This window comes from Anabrus simplex, chromosome 7 (assembly GCF_040414725.1).
Source record: "Anabrus simplex isolate iqAnaSimp1 chromosome 7, ASM4041472v1, whole genome shotgun sequence".
Classification (NCBI taxonomy): domain Eukaryota; kingdom Metazoa; phylum Arthropoda; class Insecta; order Orthoptera; family Tettigoniidae; genus Anabrus; species Anabrus simplex.
In genome coordinates, this window is record NC_090271.1 from 242,115,564 (window position 1) to 242,141,691 (window position 26,128).

At 36.3% G+C, this 26,128-nt stretch overlaps 1 protein-coding gene across 1 annotated transcript in view; it reads left to right on the top strand.

Annotated features, from left to right (window-relative positions):
• Positions 1-26,128, top strand: part of snu (snustorr) — a 416,698-nt gene that overhangs the window by 332,767 nt on the left and 57,803 nt on the right. Inside the window, exons 7-9 of the mRNA XM_067151642.2 lie at positions 533-697; positions 9,762-9,887; positions 13,935-14,083. Coding sequence (XP_067007743.1) covers positions 533-697; positions 9,762-9,887; positions 13,935-14,083 — 440 coding nt within the window. The remainder of the gene's footprint in view (positions 1-532; positions 698-9,761; positions 9,888-13,934; positions 14,084-26,128) is intronic.

A 26,128-nucleotide genomic window follows, 5' to 3' on the forward strand; every position in this document is an offset into this window, starting at 1 on the left:
CTTCTACATAATACCTACTTTTAAACCATTTTCTTGAAAGAAAATCACCTGACTACATTACAGTTTTTTTTCCTTTCCCTGAGAGCTAGTGGGGGAGGCGTCCCCCCTTGCCCCCCGGGCATGGGTGCCCTTGCCCGGGTTCAGTTCCTAGTGCTGCCAAAGATTTAATACTGGCAGGACGCTGGTTAAAATGATACATGCAGCTCACCTCCACTGGGGGTGTGCCAGAGAAGAACTGCACCACCTTGGATGAGAACATGAGTTTACTTTTTTAAAATTATAATGCATATTAAATGCAATGTTACTTGCAGCATTTATTCATCAGCTGAAATATACTGTACAGTATTACCATGAAAACAATAAATAGGAACAAAATTATTTCTTGAGCATTGCTGAGGAAGTTCTGCAATTGAGGCTCTGTGGCTGTCTAAATAATATTCTTAGAAATTGATCACAGTACATGTTATATGAGGCCTATATTTTGTATCATTTCTGTATATTTGTTTCAGCTGACATGTAATTTTACTTGTAGATTGGCTTGATGCGAAGTGGACACCTTCTGGCTGAGGAATCACCTCATGTTCTGCTCTCGATGTACAACTGTCAGTCCCTAGAAGAAGTGTTCCTCAAACTGAGCAGAAAACAAGGAAATGACAGCTCCCTTCCAGAGTTGAACATCTCACACAATATCTCACTCGTAAGTATAATACAATATTCTGAACATCTTACTTAATATCTCACTTAAGTATAGTAGAATATTCTAGAATTGAACATATCACACAATATCTCACTTGTAAGTAAAATACAACAATCTAGAGTTGAACATCTCACACAATATCTCACTTGTAAGTACAGTACAACATTCTGAACAGCTCACACAATATCTCACTTGTAAGTATAGTACAACATTCTAGAGTTGAACATTTCACACAATATCTCACTTGTAAGTATAATACAACAATCTAGAGTTGAACATCTCACACAATATCTCACTTGTAAGTATAGGACAATATTCTGAACATCTCACACAAAATCACACTCATAATTATATTACATTCTGAACATCTCATATAATATCTCACTTGTAAGTATAATACAACAATCTAGAGTTTGTGACATCTCACACAATATCTCACTTGTAAGTTAGTACAACAATGTAGAGTTGAACATCTCACACAATATCTCACTTGTAAGTTTACTTCAACAATGTAGAGTTGAACATCTCACACGATATCTCACTTGCAAGTATAGTCAGTAGCGGTGATTGGGACTTAAAAGTGCAGGTGCAAAAAATATTCAGACAACAGACAGTACCCAGGTTTCTGGGATATAGGGGACGGGAGGTTTATATCAATCAAAACTGAAAAAGAAATGCTTTTGATGCTCTCTGAGCGAATTTCGACAGAGAGGTAAACAATTAACCAATTTAAGTGCGGTAATAATAGTTTTTTGAGATTGAGATTCAATACTATATAATAAAACTTTCACCAAAGGAACAATTGTACACATGTATTATGATTAAAAGGAAGTATGGTGTGATTATACAATTAAAATAATTTAGTATTTGATTACACACTAAAAAGCCAACAGACACTAAAGAGACTGCCAGACTGGCAAATGCGCACAGCAAGCCAGTGTACCATACCTCAGTGTCCATTACCTTAGCAAAAAAAAAAAAATCCCTGTTACCCTTCCTCACAACATGTGTAAAGTCTCCACTACTTGCTGTGGTGCTATAGAAATCGGTCAGCCAGGATGAACGGTATTTTGTGCGTATTTCCGCTAATAATTTTGTTAATAATTAAAGAAAATAAATGAATTATCTGATAAGACAACAGGGCTTGTACAAATTGTTTCTTTAAATAATTTCTATAATTCCTAGTTTCAGCTGGCTAAAATGTAATAAAAATTTAATATTTTCTCCAGAAAGTGGGGGGACAAGTGCAGCCCTCGCCCCTGTAATCACCACTACTGAGTACAACATTCTAGAACTGAACATCTCACACAATATCTCACTTGTAAGCATAGAACAACATTCTACAGTTGAACATCTCACACAATATTGCACTTGTAAGAATAGTACAACATTATAGAGTCGAACATCTCACCTAACACCGCAAAACAAGCTAATTTTGGCCACCTGGGCAAATTTGGGTGTTAGGTTGTCCAACTTGATTTTTGTTGCTTCCTTCTAATCAACTGATGGTCAGTGGCGACGTGTGACATTTTGAAAAGTGTTACCACACTCCTTCTGAGAGCATATCTATCTAAATCGTCCACACCATCTTTATTCCAAGCATTTTTTTTTTTTTTTTTTTTTTTTTTTTCTGAGGAAAATAGGATACATGGCCAACAAAACAGTTTATTCATTTTTGCACAACCACATAACCAATCCAGATCTATGTACAATGAGTCACTGTTGCCCCATCAAATGTCTCTGCTACTAACTTTTCACCACACTGAAATTCTTGTAATTTTCCAAAGAGATGTTTAGAGAGAGAAACAGCAGAACGGTCACCGCTTACATCACCAAATCTCAAAAATTTCTTGAATTTTGCCTTTGGGACTAACATATCTAAATACAATCGAGAGATGTGCTCTGTTAGAAATGTCTGTACTTTCATCCAAAATAACAGAAATAAGGTTTGATTTCTTAACCTCGTCTTTAATTTTGCTGGTCATAAAAGTAGCTATGGCATCAATAATATCATTTTGAATGTCAGATGAAAGCCCTGAGAAAAATGTAGATGTTTCTAAGTGGTGCAAAAATGTCATCTTTCTTAGTAATTAACATTAGTAACTCCTTGTAATTAACCTCTGTTATCAGATTCTTCAGTTTCTCGATGACCACTGAAAGATAATCCTTGCTTTGAAAGAAAACACACAGTATGTATTAAAGTGCTGATAATATACCTGTTATTCTTACTAGCTCATTATGTTCGTTAACTTTTTTTCTGTGAGCTGTACTCTATTCTGGACCTTCCGAACTGAATCATATCGGTAACATCGATGATGTGTGCTTGAGACACTTCATAGCATCTCTTTAAAACCTAAACTATATAAATTGTCCACACTGTCTTTATTCCAAGCATCCTTTCCTGAGGAAAATGGAACACACGGCCAACAATACAGTTTATTAATTTTTGCACAACCACGTAACCAATCCATATCTATGTACCATGAGTCATGAAAATATTGTAGTGTTCTTTTCGATTCCTTGACTTAATTGTTAGGAGAAGGTGTAGGTCTACCTTTTTCAATTATGTATTTCTTTTCTACAAAATTTCTTAACAAAAATGGTGTATTCATTAAGCTTTCTATTATACATGAACATTCTGGGCCTGCCAACTCACTTATTTTCGAGGTGGAAGTGACAGCACTCATTTTAATGTTTAATGTGTTGTGCAGTTCTGTAGGCTATTCTGACCTAACATAAATTAGCACTTTAACAAGAAAAGTTACATTATATTATAATAGAAAACAATAAGAATAATATAGTAATGCACTGTTGAGCGTGGCAGAAAGAACAGACAGTGCAGCTCAGCACCAACGTTATATGCTTTTGTTTCCACTTTCCATTGTGGTAACACGACCGGAGAACGTAGCAAGGATACATCTCTGTGCCGAGGGAAAAGGTGCCTTGCTCGGCGCAGGGGCAGTAATACTCGCCTAGCTGTTAGAAGAGATTCAAAGCGTAACCACTGTATGTGTGGTAACAGCCTCTCGCTCAGCTTTGACGGTGACGATCTACTGCAATAGAGTTCTTGCAGCATGTCCAGGTGAAGAAACAAGAATATTTGATTTTTATACTTTCAAACTGCTGGTAACAGTGGATACTAGCACACTTCACCACTACTGACGGTTTAAATTAATTTGTAATGTGTTTGTGCTAGAGATCTCCTTATTGACTCACTTGCACTTCACGCGAAAACTACAGTATACCAGCAGCCGATTTCCTTTCAGCATTGAATAACGCAGCATGGAAGTGTGAAGGCAAACTACTGCACAGCTGAATCTTGATTTTGAAAACTAATCTCTCTTTAATTGAGCTATTGGGTAAATATCTCTTAACATATATAGTATACTGTGTATGTAAAATGCAGGCACAGCAGGTCTATGTTTACAAGTAACTAATCTCATTTTGTTCCGTATTGAAGATACAATAAGTAAAATTCTTTCTTGAATAAAATTATTGTGTCCACCTATTCAACACAATTATATTTTGTAGTGATTAAATTCTACATGAATTATAAACACTACAGTAGTTAGGGACATGTTTCACCCTAGTTTTGGGCATCTTCAGCCTAATACTAATCTTAAGGTCAGTCTTAAATCTATTAACATTGGAACTTAATACTAAACTTAAATTAATACTAAATACAATGGTCTTATGCTTATTATTACAAAGTTGAGTTTTAGGTGATATTTACATAGTTTACAACATGTACATTAACTAAAAGCCGGAATTTGTGAACAAGGAAGCAAATAAATATTTTATTTTACAATGACTAGAAAACGTCCAAAGTGTAGATTGGATTTATCCTATTGTATGGATGAAAGTTTATGCTAATGTGTACATATTGGCTAGAGATTGATCACAGTGTAAATTGGTCAATACAGTTGGAGAAACCCCAATTCACACTGTGATCAATCTCTAGCCAGACTTCGTTGTCAATGTGACTTGAGGCTGACAAGGTCATCACCATTCGAGACCACAACTTTTATTTACAAATGTTACACACGTTTTAATCCATAGTATTGATGGTCTCACTACACTCCTCAGCACAGTGTTTTCATTTTAACAGTCAGCAAGTTTTATTTAACAATTCAAGAACGATCTATTAGACGAGAGGACTTTGTACCTCAATATGTTTTTAACTCACACAGTCATGATCACTGTCACTTCACTTCATTACGATTTTTAATTTGTTTGTGTATTATGTAATTACGGTTTTGCTACTGAAGATGGCCTTGAGATTAGGCTGAAACATGTATAGACTTTGCTTCATCTAACGGATGACTTGATTTGTATTGATAAGGAGAATTTTATAAATATTTTCATTTGTAAAGTTAAGTGAATGAATTTTACCCATACCCTTACCGCCAAAATTGAGTGAGAGGGAACATGGACCTGTGAGAAAGGGTACAGTTAGCCTGGAAGCTGAATGATCAAAAGCACAGGTTTTGTGCGCAATAGATAACACGACAGGTAAACTATTTGTGATGTAACATTTTCAGATCTTCAGACAGAGAGAGTCAGACACCAGACAGTACGCCTTATGAAGTAAATTAGTGGTGTTGGTTTCTGTGGAAAGACATACCTAATTGTTGCTGATGTGATGTGTGAGTGGATGTGATTACAGTGGAGTGATTTTTTTCACAGCATTATGAAGAAATTAGACAATTAATTTTTACCAAAGAAATATAAATTAAATAAAGATGATGTAGGTGAAGGATCCTCTAGTGATGTGTTGTCTCAACCTGATAGGCCTTGTGCTTCTATATCTGAAGAGGATCGTCTAAAACTTGATTGTACTTCTCGCTATGATACAGATCTCTATTCATCTGAGTGTTCTTCTGACAAACAAAAGTATAAATACTTGAAAGAAACATGGTCCCCTGCTGACGACTTTTTAAGTTCCCAGCAGGAGAGAGGAATTTAAAATTCCATTGGAAGTGCCTATGTGCTTTTTGTGCTACTGAGGAATATTTTCATCATTTTCACCTAATTTTGGAACAAGGAAAGGCAGTCATGTTTAGTTTGGTTCTCTGGTTAAAAATCCATTTAAGAAATGGAAGAATGCCAAAGAAGAGTTTAGAAACCACGAAAATAAGGAATATGACAAAAAAAAGCCTGTATTATTGCTCAAGATTTTCTCTGTGTTTTTGCAAACAAACCTAGTTGGTTTTTGACCAAATAGACTGAGGCAGGAAAACTCAAATAGAGTAAAACCAAAAAAACTCCATTTAGCAAACCATTACTCTTTCTTTTCTCAGAGAAGGTCATAGAGAATCTGGTAGCATTTCTCTGGAAAGAAATCAAGGTTCGTATGATAGCAATTTTAGAGAATTTTTGTGTTTTTGAATTGACACCGGCAACAGCGAGCTGAAAGAACATCTTATAGATTTTGATGCTAATCCAACTTATGCCAGTCCAAAGATGCATTTTAAAAAATTATTATTTTTTTGCTATTTGCTTTACGTCGCACCGACACAGATATGTCTTATGGCGACGATGGGATAGGAAAGGCCTAGGAAGTGGAAGGAAGCGGCCGTGGCCTTAATTAAGGTACAGCCCCAGCATTTGCCTGGTGTGAAAATGGGAAACCACGGAAAACCATCTTCAGGGCTGCCGACAGTGGGGCTAGAACCCACTATCTCCCGTTTACTGGATACTGGCCGCACTTAAGCGACTGCAGCTTTCAAGCTCAGTTGCAGACAAATTATCACCAACAATATTGTCAATAAAATTAATGAGTGTAGGCTTACATATTTTAGTGTTCTAGGAGATGAAGCTGCAGATGTTTCATGTAATGACCATTTTTCTCTCTGTATTCATTATGTGCACATTCAGAATCAATCTCGTCATTCGGGAAGATTTCCTTAAATTTGCTCCCTTATATAATGCTGGGTTTTTTTTGGCCAATGTTCTTATCAAAAATCTGCTGAATCTAATTTTAGAGGTAAGGATTTTAATGGAGCCAGTAATATGAGTGGACAATTTAAATGGTTGTGCTGCTAAAATAAAGGAGAAGTAATTTCAGGCACTGTACGTGCACTGTGAAACCATTAATTTAATTTAGCACTTTCCCATGCATTCACCATGCCTAGTATAAGGAACTGTTTGGCCACTATGAATAGTATACTGTAATTGCATTTTTTAGAGCATCACCTAAAAAAGAAACTATTTTAAAGAAACACATTGAGCAATGCATGCAAAGTGCTAAATGTAAAATTTACTCAAATTCTGCGAGACATGCTGGGTTATACATTTGGATGCTATTGCCCTTTTTTCAGAGATGCATGATGTCATTGCTTACTCACTTCTAGAAATTCAGAACTTTATAGATTCTGAAACATCAAGCAGGGCATTTTCATTACAGATATGATTCATTCTGATTTTACAGTATCAATGGCTATTGCTAATCACATTTTCAGTTTGTCCCTTGGATTTCCCACAGTTCTTCAGTCAAAGCAGGTAGATATGAAGACTTGTGTTAATCTGTGTGAAGGTCTTGAAAACACATGAAATACAAGTTAAATTTGATCGTCTTGCAATTTGAAGAAATTGCTAAACAAATTGGAGTTAATAAGCTGGAGATTCCTCTGAAAGTTGTCGACAAATACATCGAGATAAATATGAGACTAATGACTCGAAGGAATATTACAGGATATCAATTTAATCCCCTTCGTTGATTTCTGCAACACAATCATATTCTGAAGAACATGAAAATAACTCTTCCTCAATCAATTGTGAAGGCATCATATATGAAATAAATATTTTTGATGCCATTATGACTCAATGGTCAGATGATATCAACGTGGGTACAATTGTATTTCCCAGTGAACTTAAAATGTGGAAAATAAGTTTTTTTTATTTTCTAAAAGCAATCATCCTGAACCAATGGACTTCATTTCTGCACTTAACATTTTGCAACAGTGATATTTTCCTAGCAACATGTCGAGTATTGATATTGTTTGCTGTCTTACCAGTAACCACTGCCACATCAGAACACTCTTTTTCATTCCTGAAGTTCAATTTGCACAAAAAGATAGTAGAGAGTCTGCAACTGAACAGGAAAGGCAATTCGGCCTTAGTAGATCAAAATGAAAATCTTTCAACCAATATTAAAGAAAAGCTACTTGTATGGGAATTTTATATTCATGACCTTTTTGATGATGATGAACCAGATCATAATGATTTGACAGATGATAGTGGTGGGGATGATGATGAAGGGCTGGATATATTTCAGGGTGAGGTTAAACACACTCTTCAACAGATGAAGACTGGCAAAGCTCCTGAACCATCTGAGATTTATTCAGATATCTGGAAAATGTTGTATGGGAAAGGTATAGCCATATTAACAAATCAATATACAAAACTGTCATTATTCCAGAGGATTGGCTGAAATCAACATTTGTTACTCTGCCCAAAAAAGTGAACGCCGAACTTTGTGAGGAATACCACACTATAAACCTCATGTGCCATGTATTGAAACTGTTCCTGAACATAATTTATGCAAGAAATTATACAAAATGTGATGAAACCTCAGAGTCATAGCTTGGTTTCCGATATGGTCTTGTTATAAGAGATGCCTTGTTCTGCGTGCAAGTCATAGTGACATGAATACAGATTATGAGAAGGCATTTCATAGAGTATTGTACAGCATGGCAAACTTATTGAGATTCTCCAAGACCTTGACAGCAGAGATACTCGAATCATAGCTCATCTTTACTAGAACCCAAAGGTCAGTTTTAGAATTGTCGTGGAGTTCACTAGGGTTGTATTTTTTCCTCTCTTGTTTAACATCTACTCTGAAATGATTATGTCCGAAGCATTGGAAATACCATCAACAATAGGCATCCAAATGAATGGAAGATGTATAACCAACTTATGTTACATAGATGACACAATTCTCCTTGCTGGAACAGCACAAGGTTTGCAAGCATTGCTCAATGGAGGTAACATTGCCTGTAACAACAGAGACTTGAAAATTAATGTTAAGAAGATCAAGCTTATAATTATAAGTAGGAACAGCAACACCACCATGCAAATAATGTTTGGTAAAGAAAGAGTAGAGCATGTTTCACATTACCTCCTTCATACTTGTGTGGGCATTACAAATATCTTGGATGCTGTCTTAATGAATAGTGGCAATGCAGACAAGAAATTAAAATTGGACCTGAGCAAGTGCAAATTATGTTCATCAAAAAAAAAAAAAAAAAAAAACCTACTGTGCAGCAAGCAACTTACTCTTGATCTTAGATCACATTCCCATATGTTATGTCTTTCCAACATTGCTGTATAGAATGGAAGGGTGGATTGTAACACAGAATGACTACAAAAAAACTAGAAATGTGATGTTACAAGTGTATGCTTCGCATCTCGTGGTTTGAAAATATTAGGAGTACTGTAACAATGCAAAGGATGAATAAAACAACTGAGGGTCTCCTTTCCCTCATGGTTCATAAACTTGTATATCTTGGTCATATTACGAGGGGAGAAAAGTATAAACTCTTACAGTCAGTAGATTGCAGGTAAACGTAGACTTGGAAGATGTTGTGTATCATGGCTTGGAAATCTATGGAATTGGGATGGCAGAAATACAAATTCACGTCTGGAAGTTGAAAAATTGAAAGTTTAAAATGCCAGAATGATTACCAACCTTTGATAGCAGAAGGAACCTCAAGAAGAAGAAGAAGAAGAAGAAGAAGAAGAAGAAGAAGGAGAAGAAGAAGAAGAAGGAGGAGAAGAAGAAGACATTATCATCTTCACATTCATGAAAATCCTTAAAAAGCAGCTAAAGTTTTACAGTACCTCTCTTGTAAATAGACTACAACTGTCTTAAGTACAACATCTTGTGTAGTTTTTCACTTGCAAGTTTTTATAACACAAGCATTGTGTTATGCCATACATTCTGTATCAAGTGACATTGTAAGATAGTTATAGATTTTGTTCTTGATTAATACTAATTGCTCATCAATTGTTGAAACATTGTTGACAGCACAGACAAGACTGTTTATCAAGTTGATTATTTCAGGCTTCTTTGCACTGGGGCCGAAAGGATGGTCCAGTTTATGTCACAGAAGAAAGTGGTGTCGTTGGTCTCAACTTCCACCAGTCAAAGGAAGTGCTCATCCAAGACAACACCAATGGCTACCTAGAGGTAAGATCAAATATACAACTTCTGATGTATCTAAGTCAGAATTCCATTTTAGCAATTTCTTGGTTTTAGTAGTGTATTTGACATGCTAAATATAGACATATTGGTGGTAAAATTAAAGTCCCTTCATCTGAATCAGACTGCTTGACAACTCTTACCTCATTAACTGCAAACAACAAGTTCTTATAAAGAATAAGACTTTTCAATGGGCAATGAAACAAACAGGAGTACCAAGAGGCTCTGTACTTGCATCATCACTTTTTATTTTGAACATAAATGACATATCATCTCCGTTGAAATAACGAAATAACAATTTACATGTTGATAATCTTCAAATACACTATCACACAAAACTGGAAGATATTTGCTTATAATCTGATAGAATGAATACTTATTTACAAAATATATCATCATATGCTTCTGAAAACTTTATATTAATAGATCCCTCAAAGGCAAAAGCCATTAAAGTTGAATAATTAAAATTAATAAACATGAAAAAGACTTCAGATATCCCTTCACTTATTTCATCTGGTACCAAAATTCCATATAAAAGTTTAGTAAATAATCTGGGCGTTATTATAAATGAGAATCTAAATTGTAATGAACATATCAATCAATCAATCAATCAATCAATCAATCAATCAATCAATCAATCAATCAATCAATCAATCAATCAATCAATCAATCAATCAATCAATCAATCAATCAATCAAATCAAATCAAATCAAATCAAATCAAATCAAATCAAACTGACCGACCGACCAATCAATCAATCCTGATCTGCATTTAGGACATACACTCAGGTAGCATATTCCCTATCTGTAGTTTTCCTAGCCCTTTCTTAAATGACTGCAAAGAAATTAGAAATTTATTGAACATTTCCTTTGGTAAGTTATTCCAATCCCCAACTCCCCTTCCTATAAAAGGAAACTACGTGAAATTATGAGAAATCGATCCTTTCAGTCGTGGTGCCAGCTACCACATAAAATCAAAGCCTACCCACACAAATCGATATCTTCATGCAGATTCTCACCACCATCCAGCACAAAAACAAGGCATTCTCACGACACTCGCCAAGAGGGCGAGACGATTTGTGAGCTATCAAATTTCCAGGTGGAGATGGACACACTCAAAGTCGCGTTCAAGGGTAATGGTTACAGTGATTTGCAGATTCATCGAGCCCTACATCCTAGAGAAACGACCAAGCAAAGCTCACAGAGGGAAGAAGTGAAGGGAACTGCCTACTTGCCTTACATTCACAACACCACAGATCGAATTGCCAAGGTCCTCAGCAAACACAATATAAAAACTGTATTTGGCACCGCCACTAAAATTACTCACAGTCTGAGTAAAGCCAAGGACAAATTGTCCCCACTTTTACATCGTGGGGTAAACAAAATTCCCTGTACTTGTGGTAAGGTATACATTGGCCAAACATGCCGGTCCATTGGTACCCGTGTCAAGGAACATGAACGTAATATTCGTCTCAACCAACCAGACAAATCGGCAATAGCTGTGCACGCTCTATCGTCGGGTCATGATGTCATGTTCCAAGATGCTCGAGCTCTTACCCACACTAGACACTACAGGTCCAGGATTATACAGGAAGCTGTGGAAATACGTAGAAATCCTAACAATTTCAACAGGGACACCGGCTATCAATTAAGTAATACCTGGTTGCCAGCCATTAAGAATTTACGTAGATAGTTCCCTTCCTTGTCCCTTCTCTATTGTTATTTTGTCTCGGTGTTTTCCAAATTCATACGTTCCTCATCGCCAGATGTTTCATTCCAAGCTTGTGTCAATGTCATACACCTGTCAATGTCATATGTTACGTACACATGTTATGTGAACCTCTTAGACTGAATCTAATAGTTCAGTCAGCTTCCGCTTCGAACGCTAGCACTGTGCCACATCCTAGGAGCCATCTGGTAGTGAATGAACATACCATTTCCACTTCTACTACAACGTCTAAATTTAAAGAGTCATTACTTAAGAAGCCTTTTTCATGGACAGTCGAGATTTCTTCTGATGATGCAGAGCACAGTTCTCTGTGAAATGTAAAGAACTTCACCTTATTTACTTGACACGGCATAAGCCCAAAAGCCTATACAGTATCATGTCTATAAGTAGGAGCCATGAAAGCATCAATGGCAAAATCATATGACTATTAAATATAAAAGTCAGACTTAGAAAAACAGTAGATTAGTTCTTCCAATGTTCTGTAATCACTCAGGCAATTAATGGACCATGAATTTCTGAATCATTTATTTTCTGTATGCTGTGTCACTCCTTATTACAACTAATGTTCCCTCCTAAATGTGAAGAACTCAGAAATCTTCATGTAGCTGCATTGGCATTCATATCCCTAGCTGAGAGGTCTCCCTAGTACATGTACTCAAAATATACTTACCTTTCCTCTTTTCACCAGCGCAACTCACACTCTGTTACCATCCTTGCCATTCTCTTCAGCATGTCAGCTGCCTATAATCGCCCATTTATTGTACTGGGAATTAGATTATGGAACTTGATTCCAAATAACATTCATAGCATGAACTCTTCATAGAGAATGTACCGTACCTCTTATATTCTTAAACCAATGGTGTGAATTATGATGAGTGAATGTTGTGACTGTGCATGCATTTTTATTTTATTTTTGTAATAATCTCAGTTTATTAGTAGTTTGACTAATGGTCTGTGCATATTAGTTTAAACTGGTTTTTATGTTGCATTTATTTTATATTACTATTCAAATGAGATTTATTTCCCATTTTAAAACACTCTTACTACACTGTAATGTGGTTAAGTGTAAGAGAGGACCACAAGTCCTAACTTTGCCACTACTAAAGACATGAATAATAAAATAAGGTCCTGAAAAATAGTATATTTTTAGAATTATCCTTGTATCTCTCGAGCTGAGTTTTACCCAGATTTGTAAGTTTCACGATCTAAAATTAAACAAGGGGAGCTCAGTCTGCATGTTTAGTTAATAAATATAAGAAGTCAGTTTAATGAAATATGATGCTGTTGATATTTGTGTCTGTCTTGCATGTATATTGCAGTTGCAAGAAATGTTTGCAGTGATGTGACGAAAATGTACATAGGGAATGATAATTCTGTGCTAAAATGTTTTATTTATCATATCAAATATGAGGTCCCTAAAAGTACTAAAAGATCAAGATATTAGACATATGCAGTACAAGGTAAATGTTATATTGGATTCTATGTTTACAAAAATGAAGAGCTTTTTCAGAATGACAATCTCATACTTCACTCAGGTATAAACTTTTTTGAATTTAACAAGCATGCTGCTTGTCCCTTGTACTGAATATCTAACATATTGAAATGACTTTTAGTAGTCAACAGTGGAAAACAAGCAGTTAACACAGAGTAGTATTGCTTAATCAATATCTGTTTTGTGAGGTAGGGGTTGCCTAGCCTGTGTTCAGTTCACACCGAAGACCATGGGTTTGATTTCCTTCCTGGTAGTCGAAATGTTAAGAAACAAAATTTTAATTTCTGGAGAGTCACATAACCCTGCAGTTGACTTAGCCTACACCAAAAATGAGTACCAGGTTAACTACTGGGGGTAAGGCTAACCGTACTTAGTGCTGAGTTTGGCTGCTGTGCAAGGTTGTACCAGTACCTTTCTGAGGAGAAGTTTGGAACTTCTGAGGTACTGTGACATGGTTCATGTTGCTGCAGCCACAATGATTATCGTCACTTCAGATGAACCACAGAAAACAAGCGATTAACACCAATACACAATGCACTAGCATGGAAATCATGAACTTTGTAGTTAAACCATGAGATGTAAGGGCAGTCAAAGCTCATTTCACTTTTCACTGTTGCTACCTCTGCGTACTATGTGGACCCAATATTACCGAGTGAGGACACTCAAGAAAATGTGTGCAGATAGTATGTACTGGATGTTACAGTACACTGGTCATTATAACGTACCTGGACTAAAAAAATCCAATTTGTGCTCAGAGAATGCTTTTTTTTTTCTAATCTGATTTTTTTAATGTTGCTCTTAACCACTTGTTTCAGATGAATGGCAAGGGAAAATTAGGTCAGGCAAGCACATCCATGGATCTTAATGACTGTAAAGATTGCAGTGACTGTTTCCAGTTAACAACTCGCGGTAAACTGCGTGCATTACTGCAGAAGAACTTTCTACGGATGTGGAGAAATGTTGGGTAAGTGTTTGTTTACTGAACAATCATAAGATGTCTCATGAGAGAAATAGCTGAAGAAATTGTTTCAGTCTGAAAATGTCAGATAAACATTTATCAATATGTTACTAAAACCTAATTTATTACTAAAACATTAACAGCTATTCTTCTATAGAAGGAAAGGTTCCAGTTTCACAAATAAGGGCATTAGGAGGTGCATTTTCTTCAGCTGTTGATAATGTACACTGATGAGCCACTGCATTATGACCACTCTAACCCGAGAACATTTAGAGTGCCTCAAGCGGGGAGAGTAACACGCGACATGCTTGTAGCATGATATACATAACGTCGGCCTGCTCTCTTGTTGTTAGTGGTGTCTCCATCATCAGAATGGGAAAAGTGGTCAATCTCTCCACGTTTGATAGAGGGAAAATTGTGATGACATAGCACCTTGATCCAGCAGATCAAGAGGCCATCAGAGTCTTCTGCTGATAATTTGAAGTGACCGCAGGGCCATAGTACAAGAAATCACCATCAGGTACAATGGTGATGATTGAGGCCCATGTTTCCCAGCACAAGGTTCATCGAACACTGCTGCGCATGGGACTGCGGAGTTGAACCAATTGTATCCCAATGCTGACTGCTACTCCACAGAGTGCATGATGTGGGCACAAACTCATTACCACTCAACTTGTGGAAGATTAGAAAAAGTTTGCCTGGTCCGATAAATCGAGATTCCTGGTTCATCACTACGACAGACGAGTGTGTGTATGTCAGTTTCCATCAGAAGCTATGGCATGTGGTTGCATTGTCAGATGGAAAGAGGCCTGTGGCCTGCGGTGGAGGTGTGATGATCTGGGCAATAATTTTATCGGACACACTGGAGCCCATTATTTTGGTACACAGATCCCTAACAGCTATCTGATATTCAGACATTATTGGGAACCAAGTCCATCCGCTCATGACAACAGTGTTCCCTGATGATGACAGCCACTTCCAACAGGACAATACACCATGCCACACTGCCAGAATTGTGAAGGACTGGTTTGAGGAACATGATAGTAAATTAGTTTTAATGCTGAAGTCCCCAAATGGTCCTGATTTGAACTCCATTGAACATTTGTGGCTCGACTTGGAGAAGTAGGTTCATGCTACACCACCACCACCACCCAGCATTATCTGTCAACTGGAGGAGCTGCTGTTGTGCTTGTGGAACAGTAAAACCCTAGGCTACCTTCTTCCACCTTGTTAAAACGATACCTTGCTGAGAAACTATTGTCCTGCATCGCATTAGGTAGCTGGTCATAATGTAATGGTTTATCAGTGTCGTCATCGTCATCATCATCATCATCATCATCATCATCATTTCCCAACTCCAGTTTCCCGGGTGTGGTGTACAAGTGCTTGCCATCTCCTTCAGTGTATTTGCATAATTTCAATTAAAATAGGGGCAGGCAACATTTGAGTCAGCCAAACCAGGATTTAATAATATCGTAGGATATTAGTGAAGTTTTCTGAACATTTCTAACATTGTTATATACAAATCTATCTCTGTATAGGTGAAGGCCCTTGTAGCAGTAGAAGGTAAAGTCTTCCACTATCCATAACCTCGGTACCTACTAAGTAGGTCTATGTCTGACTGTCTTTGCTTTCAGAAATTAATCTGATACTACTTCTGCTATAGGTTGAGTGAACACTAGGGAAGTTTTGTTTCTAAATTTTCCATATTCCTGACAGGTAAATGAACATATCTTTGCAGCTTTGGCAAGGCAGTCCTCAGATCAGGTGGTAAATTTAAAAGTAAACTTAGGTAATTTGTAAATTTAATTTACTTTTTCTCTGTATTTTCCAATTTCACTAGGACAACCAAATCATAAGAAAGACTACCGGTATCCATTCTTTTGATGTTGAAATAACTCTGTAGAGATGTCTGCTGGGCAAGGATTGGATTACTTTGAAACCATATGATAATCGTACAGACACACAACATAAACTCACTCATGCAAACCAGTAAACTAAAAGTGATCACCGACATAATGGACCAACACAAAATTCTTATCATGGGATTACAGGAAATTAGAAACACTGACCAGGATGCCTTGGAATCTCAAGGGTACAGACTTTATAAAGGTATACCCGGGAAGAGAGTGATGCAGAATGTCTCACAATTTGGAACAGGATTTTTGGTCAGCCTTAAAATAATAAACTCAGTTCAAGAATTCAGATCACAGTCTCCATGACTCTCCACGCTCACCTTAAAGGCATCTAATAAAATCTATACTATAATAAATGCCCATGCTCCCACTAATGATAAAAACAACTCCTCAAAAGACCAGGAGGAAACAGGAGAATTTTGGGACCTATTGGACCAGACCATAGATAACATCCCCAAACACCCTATAAAATTATTAATAGGCGACTTCAACGCTCAACTAGGCAGAGAAAGAAAATACCGTGACATCGTCGGAAAATGGCCAGCACACAAGAAAACAAATAAAAATGGAGAGAGACTAGTTGACCTGTGTAGAAACCATAATTTAATCTCAAAATCTACATGTTTTAAGAGGAAACCTCAAAAACTCAAAACATGGAAACACCCTGACTACACTAAAGGAGAATGGCAACTGGATCACGTCTGCATGGACAAATACCACCACAAAGAGATCTATAACGTCAAAGTCCTCCGAGGAATAGACACAGGTTCAGATCACTACGTAGTTAAAATTAAAATTAAACTCACTCCCCAGAGGAGACAACAAAAGCAAGCCCCTAAAACTAAAAGCAAAATAGATCCTACCCAGCTAATCAACAACAAAAATTACCAGAAAGCAACTGAAAAAATAAAAATCACAGATAAACTTGAAGACTTAGTACACAACCTTAAACAAATTGCAGAAGACCTGGCTCCAATTAAACCATGTAAAAAACACCAATGGTGGAACACTGAATGTGATGAAACAGTGGAGAAAAGACATCAGGCATGGCTATTACATCAGTCCCAAAAGACAGAAATATCCTATCAAAAGCTAGTAAAACAGTGAAAAGAAACTACCCAAGTCTTAAGAAGAATAAAAAGACAACATCATAAGGACACCCTGCAGTTAATTGAAGAACAGTTCAGTAAAACTCAATCAAGGGACTACTACAAAACCTTCAGAAAGCAGCTCCAAAAATATGAACCCCCGACCCTACTGTTGAAGGATGAAGATGGTAAGCTGGCCCATAACAATAAAGACAATGCAGAAATTCTGGCTAAACATTTCAACAAGCTTTTAAATTGTGAGGAAGCTACAGAACTCCTTCATTTGGACACCAACACCCCGATAAAAACATCACCAGAGAACATCAATCCCCCCACAATAAAGGAAGTCTACCAAGCTCTGAATAAATTAAAAAACTATAAAGCACCAGGAGAAGATCAGACCTTTGTGGAAATCTGGAAATATGCAGGAACATCAGCAAAAGTTGCCCTCCATCAACAACTTGTCCCTATCTGGATTAAAGAAGAACTACCAGAACACTGGACAACAGCCCTCATTCATCCACTGCACAAAAAAGGGGACAAAACCGACCCTAATAACTACAGGGGAATCTCACTCCTAGACATAACATACAAAATATTTTCAATAATCATCCTTAATAGGATAAGTTTACAACTTGAGAAAGAACTAGGAGAATATCAAGGAGGTTTCAAACCCTGGAGGAGCTGTCCTGATCAGATCATGAGTCTTAAGTTAATAATGGACTATAACAGGAGAAGAAACAGAGATATGGTGATAACATTTGTAGATTTCAAGAAAGCTTATGATTGCATCCATAGAGAATCTCTGTTTAAAATTTTAAGACACCTTGGACTACACCCCAAATTAATAAACATGATAAAATTGACTCTCACCAATACCAAATCAAAAGTGAAGTTTAGGGGTGAAACATCAAAGACATTTGAAATTCATCATTATTCCGTGTCCGGTCAGCATTTCCAAAATGTAGCAACTCCGATGGCCTTGTTGTTCGCCTCGATTAGGTCCTGTGTAGTGCAGGGATGTTCTAGTAGGGGACAAATGAGCAGGTGGTTTGGATCTTGTGTTACACCACACTCGCAGGATGCGTCTCCATCAGCTGGAAGTATGGCCCATTTTTGCATGTTGGTTTTGCAAAGAGGTACGCCCACCCTAAGACGATTAAGTGATCTCCAAATAGGGTAGGGCAGGTCATTTCCTGGAGCTAGCTCTTCCTTTGCAGGAGTATCAGACGGCAGCATGCTCTTCCACCTGGTGATGCGGTTATACTCAGGTGTTCCTACCAGTGGTTGAGTCCTGGTGATGAAGCTCTTTCTCGACTGGACTACAGCAGGGAGATGGGCTCTCACCACTATTATTTAACTGTGCTCTAGAAATGGTAATGAGGGAATGGTTTAGAAAATGTCCCCCCAAAATAAAGATTGGCCGAAAAATCAAAACAAATTGCCTGGGTTTTGCTGACGATTTAGCATTACTAGCAGTGGACATAAAAGAAGCAAAACCCAGATATCAGAACTTCAAATCATTGCAAATAAAATTGGCCTCAAAATATCATTTGAAAAAACAGAAATTATGCCCCATAAACCAACACAGCTAAAAGAAGTCACCATAAATGGTAATAAAATCAAAATAGTAACTCAGTTTAAATATCTTGGAGAAGTAATAACACATAACTTAAATGAAAAAATCTCAATCCATAAGAACAAATAGATTAGCTAAAGCACAAAAATTAACATGGGATATCTACAAAAAGAAATGTCTATCAATAAATACAAAAATAAAACACTACAACACAGTTATAAAACCGAAAGCTACATATGCAGCAGAAACACTCTTTTACCTGAATAAACAATCAAAGACTGACAAACTTCAGAAAATTGAAAGGAGGACTGGAAGAACCTGCATCAACAAAAAATACCAGAAAGATGGACAGTGGCGGTTAATACCTAACAAAGTCGTGTACAAAGAGCTAGAACCCATTACAGATACTATGCGTAAGAGGAGACTGGGATTCTTTGGACATATCATGAGGATGCAGGATTCGAGACTTCTGAAACAACTAGTACAACACAATCTCGTCTCAAAAAATACCACAACAGGATGTAAATGGATCAGAGAAGTAAGAGAGGATCTGAAGGAAATAGGCCTTACAACAGAAGACACCACAAATAAGATAAAATTGAATACAAAACTCAAGAATACAAACCTCCGCTTTACCCTTACACAAAACAAACCAACAACACGCACATTTTCAACTGAGGAAAGGGCACAAAGATCAGAGCGTCTGAAGAAGTACTGGGAGGACTGCAAAGCCCGAACAATCCCTTCAAAGAGACCTGAACGACGGACTGACTAAAGTGATCCTATGTGGTCATAAAATAAGAAGAATAAGAAGAAGAAGAAGAATTGTACGGATTGTTTTCAGCCAACCAGTATCAGAAACTGACCAAATTTTTCAAATTTAGAAATAGCTTTAGAAGATAGCTCCTCTTAAAGTAATTGAGAATCTAAGACATAAAATCTGAAAATGTGATTACCCTCGGAACCTAACTCAATCCTCCCCAAGTGTGTTAGCTGCCCAAACAGAACTGGACAGTGGGTTTGAGTCCTGAGGGCAGCCACATTTTCAGCCCTTTCATCTTAGAATCACAATCACTTTTAAAAAGAGCTATTCTCTAATGCCATTTCTAGTGTGTGTAGCTGTCCTCTTCACCCCAATCAATAGAATTGGGTTTAAATACCTATCTGCCCAATCTATCTATCTCTCTCTGTATAAAATTACATGTCCTAACTGACTGATTCATCATCACCGAGCCAAAACTACTGGACATAAAGAAATGATATTTTAAGGATACATTTATATTACAATGTAGGTGCTTACTAAGGGAGGATTTTTGGATATTCCATCGCAAAGGGGGTGGAAAGGGGGGGGTGAATTTTTAAAATGAGTGTATCTATATCTCAAAACTGAACAGTTTGAAGATGTGAAAATTGGTATTTGGAATCTCCTTAAAAAATAAGGAAACATGTATTTATTCGTCTTTGGAAAATCCTCTTAAGGGGGTGAAATAAAGTGAAAAAGTGATTGAATACCTTTTATGAGGATACTTATACCTCAAAAACTGAAGATGTTACAGTCATGAAAATTGGTATTTGGAATAAATAAAGAAACATATTTTTTGTTTTTGGAAAATCTATTTAAGGGGTGGTGAATAGCTGTGGCAAAGGGGGTGAATTTTTAAAATGAGTATATCTCAAAAACCTAACATTACAGATGTGAAAATTGGTGCAGTAGAACCCTGTTCATTCAAAATAAAGGGGGCGGAGCCACTTCGGTTGACGCGGATTTTCGAATGACACATTGGTAAATATTTTCGGAAGTTAAATGCCGAAATAGAAATGCATAAACTCTGTTAAGCATAGGCGCATACTGTATATTGACATTAAAATGTTTACATAATGTCACTCATTGTATAAAATCAGTGAATTTTTTCTGAATTTTCTTGGTGCAGCACTGTCGTGCAGCTATTTTGCGCCACCGTTTAATCAACAATACATCAGCTGGTGTAAGTTCATAGCTTTGTTCAACGAAGTGCTAAGCAATCTGAAATAATGAAACATTTTTTGTTACTACTGAACTGAATACTGTACACAGTAATTAAAGCATGTGGTACAGTATTTTCATAAAAATTTGAAATCAATCTTACCTCCAATGCATTAAATCCATCATCTAATGTAACTCGATTTTCAAAATTGCTATTGTCAAGGTCGGAGTCATCTGCATAATCTTTTTCATGAAAAATAATACAGTAGTAGTAGTAGTAGTAGTAATAATAATAATAATAATAATAATAATAATAATAATAATAATAATAATAATAATACAGTAATAATAATAATAATAATAATAATAATTCCTGTTTGTTCAAGAAAAAATGTATCATGGAATGAACTAGAGGGTAAGAAACTGTTTTGTTTTATGCTACACGTGCATTCTGGCATAAGTCAAAATATAAAAATAGGGTTTACCTAGTAGCTCTCAGCACATTGACATATAGCAAGAGAATTACTAATATCGATGGCTAAGAATGAGAGAATAAAAACAAAATATTAAAATATAATTTTGCCAGAGCATGTCAGTTAAGCCGGGTTCCGGTTAAGCGAAGTTCAGTTAAGCGGGGTTCTACTGTATTTGGAATCTCCTGTAAAAGTAAAGGAACACACATAATTTGTTCTCTGAAAATCTGCTTAAGGGGAAGTGTTAAAGGGGGTAAATTTTTTAAATGAACATATATACAGTATATATCATAAACTTAACACGTTACAGATGTGAAAATTGGTATTTTTAATCTTTTAAAAGTAAAAGTAACACATTTTTTTGTTTTTGGAAGAAGCACTTCAATGGGGTGACAAAGAGGGTGAATTTTAAAAAAGGGTATATCTCAAAAACGGACATGTTACAGTCATAGAGATTGCTATTTTTAATCTCTTTTAAAAATAAAGTAACACATACTTTTTGTTTTCGAAAAAATCACTTGGGGAGAGGGGCTAAAAAGGACTGAAAAAGGGGTTGAATTCTTTTTATGTGGATACTTATATCTCAAAAACTGAAGATGCTCCAGACATGAAAATTGGCATTTGGTATCTACTTTAAAAATAAAGAAACATGTATTTTTGTTTATTTTTGGAATATCCACTTAAGGGAGTGGGGTGGGCTGGAAGAAGTGAAGTGAACATAGTTGAATTATTTTTATGGGGATACTTATACATCAAATACTGAAGATGATACAGACATGAAAATTGGCATTTGGAATCTCCTTTTAAAATAAGAAAACACATATTTTTTTTTCTTAAAAATCCTCTAAAGGGGGTGAAAACAGTGATAAAGTGGTTGAATACCTTTTCGAGGATACTTATATCTCAAAAACTGAAGATGTTACAATCACGAAAAGTTTTATTTGGAATCTCCATTAAAAATAAAGAAACACATATTTTTTTATTTTGGAAAACCTACTTTGGGGGAGGGGGTGAACAGGACTGATGAAGGGGGTGAATTTTTAAACAGGGTGTATCTCTAAAATGGACATGTTACAGACATAGAAATTGGTATTTTTAATCTTTTAAAAATAAAGTAACATATACTTTTTTGTTTTCAGAAAAATCACTTGGGGGGTGAGGGTTAAAAGGACTGAAAGAGGGGTTGAATTATTTTTATTAGGATACTGGTATTTCAAAATCTGAAGACATTACAGACGTGAAAATTGATATTCGGAATCTCCTTTAAAATAAAGAAACACACATTCTTTTGTTTTTTGGACAATCTAATTAAGGGTGGGTAAATGAATTGAAAAATGAGTTTTATTCTTTGTATGAGGATACCTATATCATAAAAATTAAGGATGCTATGGACATGAAAATAGGTATTTGGAAACTCCTTTAAAAATAAAGAAGCACACATATTTTGTTGGGAGACTATTTTTTTTTTCTTTACGTCGCACCGAAACAGATATGTCTTACAGCGACTATGGGATAGGAAAGGCCCAGGAATTGGAAGGAAGCGGCCGTAGCCTTAATTAAGGTACAGCTCCGGCATTTGCCTGGTGTGAAAATGGGAAATCACGGAAAACCATCTTCAGGGCTGCCGACAGTGGGGCTCAAACCCCACGATCTCCCGATTACTGGATACTGGCCGCGCTTAAGCGACTGCAGCTATCGAGCTCGGTATTTGTTGGGAGGGGGGAGGGAATTAACTTAAGGGGAGTGTAAAAGGAGCTGAATTCTTTTTATGAGGATACAAATAAGAAGTGGACTTGAAACAATACACCGCAAAGGGGTTTTGACTGGGAGATGAGGAATGATGACAAAAATATACGTTTATATGAAACCGTTTGAATTACGAAGTTAAAATGTCAAATGATATCCTAGGTGTTAAATAAAAGAAGGTTTCAAACAAATTTAACCCCTCGGAGACTTAAATGGGGGTTAAGATCCAAAAACAAATACATTAATTCCTTCCTCCGAAATGGTTTAACATACAAAGACAAAATTCCAAATAACGGTATATATTTTAAATCCTAGGTGTGAAACAGGAAATAATTTTAAACGTTCCACCGCTAAAGTGTCAAATGAGGTTAGCTCCATAAACTAAATTATTCATCCCTCCAAAACCATTTGACAAAGTTGTTAATTTATAAGAAGGGTCTTCTTTTATGTCCTAGGTGTAAAATATCGTATATTTCAAAATATTTCTCCAGTAAGGTGTTTACATGGTGGTTGACTCAAAAACACAATATCCATTCTTCCAAAACTCTTTCAATCACGAGCTTAAGTTCTTTTTATGAAGGGTGGTCTTCTGTATTCTAGATGTTAATAAATATTTAAAAACATACACTCCTTTAAAAAAAAAAAAGATCCATTCCTCCATTACTGTTCAAAGTACAAAATCAAAATTCTACACGTTGGTGGCTTTTACATCCTAGGTGTTAAATAAGATAGGGTTTAAAACATTCAAATTTTTTGTATGGGGGTCAAGGTAAGGGTTATTCTGCCCGAAGACAGGTCCAAACCTCCGCAGAGGTATTCCTGAGCCGGAGTTTACGTGCGGTAGGGTGGCCAGTTCCTTTCCTCCATTCCCTTACCCCCCACCAACAGCGCATGACAACCCATCCAACTCCTGACCATGCCCAATGTTGCTTAACTTCGGAGATCTCACGGGATCCGGTGTTTCAACACGGCTACGGTCATTGGCTTGTATGTGGGTCAAATGAGGGTTATATCAGAAAATAAATAATCATTCCCCCAAAACCGTTTGACTTATGAACTGAGGGTGTATTTTACAGGCTCAGCTGACAGTGGACTCTCTAAAATGTTAAACTTTGAATAATAACTTTCAGTTTAAAACCGTAGCAAAGCACGAGTATCTTGCTAGTTTACCAATATACTTGGGTCCTGAACTACTTGCTCTGTTATACCAAAGTGGGCACAAAAGTCACAAGAGTCTCTCAGAGTTATTCTCATTCATCCCATCTGAAGCACCCTAATCATAACGTCTTTGAGGTTATCCATATTTTAAGAATAATTTACCTTGGGCTCTAAAATATCCTTCTTTTGTTTGAATTACTTCAACTTCATTCACTCAGCTTCATATAGCTTTATGTGGGGACCACATGACATTGTACTCCTTGACATTATGCATATTATGTACTATACTCCTTGGAAAGAAGGAATTGTGACAGAATATTTTGAGATCTTTCGTGATTGTTTTTATTTATTTATTTATTTATTTATTTATTTATTTATTTATTTATTTATTTATTTATTTATTTATTTATTTATTTATTTATTTATTTACATAGTTTATGCCCACATTGGAGCACTTAAATCAAACCCAAATATATTTATGTTAACAAAGAATTAACTGAAGATTTAGCTTGCATCATCTTCTTCCTTTCCCAAAACCTCTTCATTCTGGCTGACCTGGCTGCCCTTTCTTCATCAGATATGACATATTGTTTGTGTTGTACAGTTTTTAATGACAATCTTATTTGTTTGTTCTTGAGAATCCTTTTTTTTTCTCTATTTTCAATTTGCTTCATTGTAATATTCAGCTTCTAAATCATTCTGAACTTCTTTAAACCAATTATTTTTTGTTTTATTTTTCCAAAAGTAATTAAATAGTTGTTTTATTATCCTACTATCATTTAATCTAGAAAGATGACAGAAAAAGGCAATTCTTCTTTTTCTCATCATATCTATTATAGATTCACTTTCCCTATAAACCACTGCATTAGGCAATAATCTCCATTATCCATCCACCTGATGTTTTTTATTAATGATTGTTCTGAGTATCCTTCTGTCAACCTTTTGCAGTGTATCAGTTGTTGCTTTGGTGTTCAATTTAAATAGTGTTTCACAAGCATTGTTTTTACTGTTATGATTAGATAATCATTGATAATGGCATTAGAGTATAAAAGAATATTGTAGTATAAAATATATAATAAATGCTGTGTTATACTAGTCCGCTACACTTTGCATATAACAACTTTAGAAATGTTCGGTAAACTTCATTAATGCCCTCTGATGTTATTTAAACACAACTTGTCACAAGCAATCCTGGTTTGGCCAACACAAATGTTGCCAGACCCTATTTTAATTGGAATGATATAAATACACTGATGAACCATTACATTATGACAAGCTACCTAATAACAATGCAGGACCAAATTTTACCTACAGAACTGCAAGCCACTTGGCAAGGTATTAATTCAACAAGGTGGTGCGAGGTATCCTAGGATATTATGGTACCACAAGCAAAAGGTCAGGTCCTTCAGTTGCCGTACATTGCTGGCCGGCGGTGATGTAGCATGAACCCAGATGTAAGCATGAAACCACAAATGTTCAATGGAGTTCATATCAGGGCCATTTGGGGGCTTCAGCATTAAAGCAAATTTTGAACTGAACTGTGGGATCACTTAGAATGTCAGGTGTATGAATACTTTCTTTGTGGTGGTATGAATACTTTTGTAGGCCTCAAAAGATTTTGATGGCCAAGCTCGGCACAATCTTGCTCAATAGCAGACAAGCCCTTGTATTTCTAAGGAGGTCTTCATTCGGGCAGGAGCTCAGGACATGTCCAAGAGTTTCAGTCTCATAATATCTGCAATAGGTGCCATCCTGTCTCCTTCCATGGAGAGCCCACATACGGTCTATGTTATCCTGCAGTTCAATAGCATCCCACCATTCAGAGCAAATAGATGCTTGTCTTGAGTAATACTACCTGTTCATCAATGGACAGTTTTCATTTTGAGCAACACACTTTGTTGTTGTCTGAATCCAATGAGATGTATGGAGCTCCCACCTTTCAGAGCTCTTCTCTTTCCTTATCATATTCTTTGAGAGGTTGGATCTCTACTTTCTCTTCCATAATACGACTGATAATCCAATTGATTGTCCACTTATCACAACATTACCAAGGTTATATGCCTGCATTTAAAACAGATAGCAATCTACAAGTAATCTGCAGTTTTGTATTTTTGAACACAGCCCTCTT